The following is an 8,227-nucleotide window of genomic DNA, read 5'->3' as shown; positions in this document are numbered from 1 at the left end:
CGTTCTTTTTTGCACGATATGTCGCGAAACTATGGAACATTACGGTCACTTAGAATAAAAAAAAAAGTCGATCAATTATAGAGACTGCAAGTTTGATTGCCAGCCAACCAGAATTAGCATCGACTGACGTTCGATGCAATCCGCCGCTGTAGATGTTTCGATTCTAGATTTATATGTTCGTTCTTGGGGGCCTGAATGACGAAACAGAGTCTCGATGCGAATTTCCAGATGGTCTCATTCTACGGATGCCCGTGATAAACGCCGCCGCCTAGTCGCGCGCGACGATTTACAAGTGAACGTACAAGCATTTCGAAATTTCCGACACGTACGATTTGGCTATGCCCGCCCCCGCAATGCGCTATTCAACGTAACATTAAGTGAAATTTTACATGCTCGTTCGCAGCCAGAAACGCTCCTACGTGTATTTTATTTTATTTTATTTTTTTTCGGATAAAGGTCACTTTCCCGCGGTTAAATCGATAAAGCATCACATCGTAAATTCTCATCAAAGTTCAAATTTAGTATATTCTTTTCGTACATATCACACATTCACCTCACACGTATGCGCACCGCAACGTTTTTTCCCATATTATACTCACACCCTAAGTTATCTCTGCTTTTCTTTTTCTCTAATTTCCTTTTGACATCGATAAAAAATTATATATATATTTATATATATATTTTTTCATATATATTTCAATTATTTTATCGTTAATTAATTAATTGTTCAATTAATTAATTAATTAATCGTTATATCTTATTGTTCCATTAAAGTTTAAACTAAAGTGTTCTGCGTGTGGTATGCGCAAGTACCCCTCTGGCAAGTACCACTCAAATATATATACATACCTTTATATATATACATTTATATACACACACATACATATATTATATATATATATAAAGGCATGTAGACATATATATTTGTAATATATAAAGTATCATTCACTTATATATTTATCTGTATTTTCCATTTTTTATAAGTATCATCATGAATAACTCACAATATCTAACTACGCTGCTTTGAGATTAATTGGGTAATCGGTGCAAATAAGACATTAATTGTTCCTACTGTACCAATAATTGTTTATCGCGCAAGGTAAAACCATCAGACTTCCGGAGCCGATTGCAAATATCCTTGATTGTTATAATTTATAAACATGAACGTCCACCATTTTAAATTTGGAACATGTTCTCATAAATACAAATTGCTTTTAATTTTATTCAATAACAAAAACTCCATTTTTTTCCGCATATAATATACAAAAATGGCATGATACCCAATTCTTTTATCTAAATAGAATCATTCCTATAAATAATTATCTAGTTCTATTAATATTGCAATGTGTACGCCATCTCGTAATTGTTTTGGTAAAATGGCGTATTCATAAAAATAAACTAACACCTTCCCAGGTATCCATCAACATTTTGCTCTTTAGTATGATGTAAATTCTTCTCAGATGTTTTCTGGTTATTTCGCGTCTTAATACTGGGATGATACTTTTATCATAAAACGTTTTTGATTTATATCCAGCTACACGAATTCAGTCAATCTAAGCATGTGAATGTTGAATACAAATGAATACAGCTGGACGATAAAACAACGATTTTAAAAGAATTAATTTTCTAATTTGAATATAACAAATCAAAACGAATTGATATGATTATATGGTGTGTTTGCAATACCTAGACGAATTATCGATATCAATTCCCTAAAATACTTTTCAATGATATTATGAAACAAAATTTATTAGAGACTCTATCTGAAAATCTTTTATATGCGAGTTACCACAAGCTATATTGTGTATAGAGAATGCGCGAATACTCGAACAAATTTATAATTTTTTAAAAATTATTTGGTTTACACCAATTAAATTTATAGATAACGTGATGCTAAATGTTCAAACTAATTTACAATTTTCTCAAAATTACTGACTTGTGCACCATATAATTCAATTTATATAGTTGCTTTATGAAATTTCAACGCTTTCTCTATTGCCGTATTGTCCTATTCGATTAAAATGTTGCAGACGCGATATCCAATCAACATTTTAGCAAGAATCGTTTTAAATATCGTTTTAAAAATAAGACGAGAGTCACTGTACATTTTTGATCGAAGAGCAAAATGGAAGGCGAATATCTGTCGCCACGAATATTTAGTACGTTCTTTCGTGCGATACCGCTGTTAAATGCATGACAGATATGATTTTAACTTTCTATCATCTTCAAGTGTGTCGCGGCAATGATGATTAAAAAAACAAATGAATCTAACAAGAATTCGAGAAGTATAGTCAGACGTTGCTTTACGAGCAAAGCGAATGATCGGCTAGGCTTTTTTAGAATATTCATCAATGTGCGCCACTGGCGACGATAAATTCATGAAATAATCGAACAAACAACTGGCGATCTTGAGACAATCGCCGGCAATCGATACGGCTAAAATTTTCGAAACGAAGTTTCGTTGCGTAAAATGCAGGACGTTCGCGGTGAGGAATTTTGTACTCTTCTAAGATCATATCGGCTTGCTGACATAAAGAAACGCGCGTAAATTATCATAGAAAGTCCCCTATCTTCGGAAATTCATTAGAGACTGCTTGAATATTTGTACCATGATCAGTGTTATCGATTTAAATTTTTGAGCGCTTAGCCTGACGAGACTTGGCAGTGCGACGTGATTTTTTCGCGGTATCGCCCAACGTTTCTTCCGTTTCCGCGTTAGATCTCCGTTTGAAGGATATTGAAGGCACGGGAGCCTTTGGGGGTGCCATGTCCACTGTCGGCGTCGACGGAGATTGCGTAACTACAGATTGCTGTACCACTTCGGTGGGACTGTGGGCATCCGCGATGGGAATGAAGTCGTGCCCTTCGCCAAACGCATCCGGCAGCACTCCCTGATTGGCTAAAGCTTGTAAATCCTCTGTAGGGACTGGCATCGACTGGCCACAACTTACACACACTGGTATTGCTGGTGACTTGGATCGCCAATATTGTAGCTCGGTTTTACACTTGTTCAATTCCTAAAATAAAATTTGTATTTATAAGAGATGGAAATTAGATTTCTGTATATTGATAGTGAGAGTAAAAAAAAAATCAAGTTTACAATTTAAAAGATTAAATTTTAAAGCAAATTTTACATATTATAAAAATTACATGTTTTCATTTTTCTAGATAAATACCTGTAAAAGTGTGCTGAATTTTCGCGACGTCTCCTCATTCTTCTTGTCATTATCATCCAATCGAGTAGCGTATTCTACGATTTGTTTCTGCTGATCCGCAATTTTCGCCTTGCAACTCTTCAAATCCCTGCGCATCAATGTTAGCTGACTGTTGTATCGTCTCATGCCCTGTTTGATTTTGCGAATTCGTTTTCGCAAAACCATATTCGATTGCGGTGGTGACACATTGGATTCCAAAAGAGCAGGATCATCCGAGCAATGCGACGAAGAACCTTCCTCTTCACCAGCATTGCCCGTTTTTCCATTTCCAACGGTCAAGGGTGTGGAATCCAGGCACATAAATGGTTTACTCACGCTACTAGAAGCTGCGACAACAAATTGTCGTCTCAATATAATTATATCACGAAAGTATACAAAAAAAATTGAATCATCGGCTTACAGGAGAATGTTCCTGCAAGATCCAGAAAGTCGGCACCGAAGTAAGGTATTTCTGGTAATGTTGGTTCAATGTGTTCCTTGAAATATTCCATAGCCATAGTGCTCAAATCAAACAGTTCGTCTGTGACTTTGTAAGGTCTTTGTAATTTCGGAGTGACTTTTATATAATGGAGAATGCGATAAACTTCATCTAAAATCTGTAAAACGGCAACAAGAATTTTTACTGCCGTTTCTGTTATGGGTTTCAACGTAATTATATAAGGAGTTTGGAAAGTAAGAGTTGATTGATCGTAAAAAAAAGATATTCCGAGAACAGCTATTGCTGACTTTGCGTTAGAATGTACTAGTACTCTATTTTTTTGCAAATCTACATAGTGGTCTAATACACTGAAAGAAGAATGCACTAGAAAAAATGAGAATATTTAAGGAACATAAAAAAAACGTGAAAGTTTAAGCAAATTCAGCAAATCTTATTAGTTCCAAGTATGACATTAGCCTTTACTTTACGAATATCTCTCTCGTTTTTTTACCTCGCCAGGAAAGAAGCAACAATGCTTCCGTTCAATGTGCTTGCCGAAACTCATTTGCAGCAGAGTGAGCCGCATATGCAGAGTTTCTATAATATCTGACTCGCATGCTAACGGATGATTCCGTCGAGCGGACTCGCGCCTGGGCATTTGCGCTTTGATAGCCTGAAAACGGCTTAACATTTGAGCTTGGAGCTTTTGAAATGTAGAGTTCAGTATTGATCCACAAATGCGGTCCAGTTGATGGCAAACCTAAACGGAACGTTTGCTACAGTAACTCCACTGGGAGGCATGAATTAAACCACTTTGAATTTGCTGATACTTACCAGGCGCATATGGGCGACCATATTGAAACCTAGATAGCCAAAGATTTTCTCGAGGACCTCGACAGGTAAATCCAGGAGATTCAAATTGCGCGATTCAATGGTGGCCCCATTGTTAGACGTGCCAGCTGTTACAGAATGGTGCTTTTTTAATGAGTTTACTTCCACCTTTACTTCCACCTCGCCAACTGGTCCACTGCCACCGCTACTTCCCATGTTACTTGACTGACGTGTCGACACCATTTTTCTTTCTGTTCTCCAATCTTATTCGAGTTTTCAAAACCAAAACCTGAAATAAAACAAACTATATTTTTTTCGCGATAACAGTAACAATACATAAACACGTTACGTGACGCAATGTCTGTCAGAATTAGATATATAAATAGATCTACGTTGCGTGTAGTTAATTTAACATTTTCACATTTTATTCCTAAAAAGCTCTAAGAGATTGTGTAATACAAACTTCTCACAGTCAAAAAGGTTTTAATATATTTTTTAAGAATAGCATTCCCCCAGTACAGCAAGACGCCACAATATAAATACATACTGATAAATGGTATTTTAATACGGAAAGCAATATTTTTTTATAATCGATATTTCTAGAAAGAAAAAAAATTCAAATTTAATTTCAGGCAATTACATAGTTATGATCATTGTATTAACATATTATTTATATCAACACTTCTCTACTTGATGGAGAAGATTACAAGTGCATTATTATTGTACGTTGCAATATACGAAAATAAAAACGTGACACCGAGAGGTTAATCGTTTTAGGTACAGTCTCCGTAATGTATTCGTGTCACTAAAGCGTTTTATTTTTCCCACAACAAACAATGAAGTTTCGTGCGAGCAGTTTCCTTCCCGCAGAACTTTGTTTAAATAGCAAACCCTGGCTCCAAGTCAATGAACTTGCTTCGGCGAGCCCCATCGAGAGTCTCGAAGACCATTGCACGAATGTGTATTGTGCAAGCACTCCAGACACAAATCGAACATAGTCACCTAGACGAGAAGAGAACAAGGCCGAACGCGGAGCACCGATGATACTCCGAAATTCGAATAGCTGTTAAGAACGACGATTTTTACGGAGGAGCGGAATCTCACGCTTCGTTACCGAGATTCTCATTCCGACGAAGCGTTTTCGCGCGCGATCGTTTTCGCCTTCGTTTGCGAAATTTATTCGTGTACCTCTCGGCCGGTGTCCCGAGGAGAAAACGAATCGCGCGAATCACCTGCTCGTTGCGAAAATGCTCCGGTTTGCCTCGATCGAGATCTTTCGGGGTCAGTAAACGAATGTTCCGAGTCGAGAAACGGAGAGATCGGAGGAAACTCGACGTCCGCGGGAGCATCACCGATCGGCCAGGAAATTCGGAAGAAGATCTCGACGGAGGAGACACTAGACGGGAGGGAAGAATTTGAAAGGAGAACGGCACTTTGCGAGTCGTTGCGTAAACAAGATGCTGAGCAATGGTTACTTGGTCTTCACTGATCACCGCACTCGAGTCGAGTCCCTTTTTTTTTTTTTATCGCGTCAGCATCGCAAGCGGAGCCGTGGTCAACCGGACTTTCAATTCTCCGTCGATCGTATGTAAACGTATACGTGGCCTCACTCTCGAAAACAGGAGCACAACCCGATCGTCGTCGACCGAAATCAGGCTCGCTCGTGATCGGGACGACGAGGTAGAGCTCCGTCTAGCTCGTGCACGTCCCGCGTGAATAATCCGCGCCGATCGACGATCGCCAAGATCGGAGATCTTGACGATCCCGCTCCCACGAGGTTTCGACCGAATTTGTCGGAGTCCAGTTGCAAGGATAAGCCAGCGGCTAGCTATTAAATCCAGGACCGGGATCGGGAGCGAAGGCTAGCGTTTAACGGTCGCGGGTAGCCGAGGGGGGTGCAGCATAGAGGCAGGAGGGAAGGAGATCGAGCCGCGCGCGCGGCGCGAACAAAAGGTCGGAGAGTCGAGTTGTTGGGTGTCGAGTGTGACGAGCAGATTTCACCGTGAATGCAGAAGGTACTGTCCGCGCGTCGTCGTCGTCGTCGTCGTCGTGGAAGCGAAGGAGCCTGGCGACGAGATCGCCAGGAGCCCTGGAGAGCGTGATATCGAAAACTTCGGGGAGCGCAAGGGCCTCACTTCACGATCGAGGTGTCTCTCTCTCCCCCGGAACCTGTCGCCCTTGTAAGGGAAACCGAGGAAACGAGGGGACGGCGGCGGCGACGGAGGGAGAGAGGAAGGGAGGGGGGGAGGGGAGACAGGCAGAGAGGTATCCCGCCACCGAAGACGATGAGACGCGAACGACGACGCGCGTAGAGAAACAAATGTGGGGAAACAAACCGGGTGACCTGTACGCGCGAGTAATCGATGCACCCGCGATCTTCTCTTTCTCCTCGCTACAAGAGCCGCGCCGTAGAGCCGCCTGCTCGTCGAGAACGAGATCGGGAGATAGATAGATAGATAGATAGAGAGAGAGAGAGAGAGAGAGAGAGAGAGAGAGAGAGAAAGGAAGGAGAGTAAGAGAGAGGGGAAGAGAGCAAGAAGGGGAAAGGGAGAGAAAGAGAGCAAGAGAGTGAGGAAGGCTCGAGGGCTCGAAGGGAGACGACGTGCTCCGAGTTAGGCGAGCGGCAACATCACTGTATCCGCGTTGGCGTTTTCAGCGACATTTTGACGGAGAGATTCCCCCCTCCCCCCGGCCTCTCTCCTTTCCCCCCGCGAGGGCCGCGAGCTGTGCTCCCCACGCTGCCGCGTACGTTCTCGCTTCGTTTTACGAAGCCGAGCTTCCTCTCTCTTTCTCTCTCTCTCTCTCTCACTCGTTCTTTCCGCAATTCGCAATTACTCCCTCTTCGTCGTTCTCCTTTTTTTTTTCGTCCTTCTCGTTCGCTCGCTCGTTCACTCACTCGCTCACACACACACACTCTCTCTCTCTCTCTCTCTTTCCCTCACTCTCGCGCCCGTTAAAAGACCCGTGCAATTATGGCGCGGTTACACATAATCCCATAACCGAGGAAAAAATTGCCAATCTCCCGGCGGACAAACGGCTTTTTCCCAGTCCGTTTTACCTGCTGACGCTAGCTGTCCTGGTCGTGCACCTACGGACACCTCGCAGGTTGCGTTGCGTTGCAGCAGTTCGGGAAACAGGCTCCTCTTCCGTCTTTCTCCCTCCTACCAGTTTCTTCCCCGCAACTCTCTCGCTCGCTCTCCCGCTGTCCCTTCGCCGATCGTATCGAAAATAAATGTTGTCACTGGCCGCGACGAGCTGTTGCTAGCTCCTCGCGCGCACGCGAATATCGTAGACGTTGATAGAGCACGCGGGCCCCGCGGCGCACACCCGGGATCCGCGGCGCGCGGCCGTTGCTACGCTCCAAAGCGAGCGGCGTACCGGAGCAACGCCGACGACGTCGACGGCGGGCAACGGCGGCACGGAGATGCGCACATACGTATAACCGCGGCGAGAATACGCGACCTACGCGACACACACGCGCGCGCCTCCCGCTTCGACGCGCACCGCACCGCACCGCGCCGCGCCGCGCCGCACCGCGATCGCCGCCGCGGCCGCCGCGTGCGAACGTGCCACACGAGCGCACGCGTGCGCCTTTTGATTGGTCGCCGCCGCCGCCGCGCGGACCAGTCCGCGAGCCGCCTGGAAGTGCGTAACCGGCGTGCGCGCCGCCACCCGGTCGACATCCTAGGAACTTTTCGCGCCGCGAGAAACTTCGTCGTTGCTTGCGAGACGCGCCGCACGCGCGCGCGATATTCGCGCTACG

The 8,227-nt window shown here is 43.7% G+C and overlaps 1 protein-coding gene across 6 annotated transcripts; it reads right to left on the bottom strand.

Moving 5' to 3' along the window:
* Positions 1-973: 973 nt before the first annotated feature.
* Positions 974-7,929, bottom strand: LOC105450133 (F-box only protein 28). Of its 6 annotated transcripts, none has more exons than XM_011689831.1 (6): positions 7,523-7,929; positions 4,468-4,753; positions 4,145-4,393; positions 3,616-3,811; positions 3,177-3,541; positions 974-3,017 (listed from the first exon to the last, which is right to left on the bottom strand). In XM_011689831.1, the coding sequence occupies exons 2-6, from the start codon at positions 4,705-4,707 to the stop codon at positions 2,628-2,630; spliced, it is 1,440 nt and encodes a 479-aa protein (XP_011688133.1). In that variant the 5' UTR covers positions 4,708-4,753; positions 7,523-7,929; the 3' UTR covers positions 974-2,627. The 6 variants fall into 6 exon arrangements, with proteins under 6 accessions (XP_011688133.1, XP_011688134.1, XP_011688136.1 ...); XM_011689832.1 differs by lacking the exon at positions 7,523-7,929 and adding an exon at positions 6,801-6,959; XM_011689834.1 differs by lacking the exon at positions 7,523-7,929 and adding an exon at positions 6,809-6,959.
* Positions 7,930-8,227: the final 298 nt, after the last annotated feature.

This window comes from Wasmannia auropunctata, unplaced genomic scaffold, assembly GCF_000956235.1.
Source record: "Wasmannia auropunctata unplaced genomic scaffold, wasmannia.A_1.0 LD336069.1, whole genome shotgun sequence".
Classification (NCBI taxonomy): Eukaryota; Metazoa; Arthropoda; class Insecta; order Hymenoptera; family Formicidae; genus Wasmannia; species Wasmannia auropunctata.
Note: the sequence above shows the minus strand (reverse complement) of the source record. Positions and strands in the feature narration are given on the sequence as shown.

Excerpts from the sequence above, each read along its gene's own strand:
- LOC105450133 (XM_011689831.1), bottom strand. The coding sequence starts at position 4,707 with ATGGTGTCGACACGTCAGTCAAGTAACATGGGAAGTAGCGGTGGCAGT. Across the intron at positions 3,812-4,144 it reads GTTGCTTCTTTCCTGGCGAG|ATTTTAGATGAAGTTTATCG; the intron begins GTAAAAAAACGA and ends GCCGTTTTACAG. Across the intron at positions 3,018-3,176 it reads AATTCAGCACACTTTTACAG|GAATTGAACAAGTGTAAAAC; the intron begins GTATTTATCTAG and ends ATTTTATTTTAG.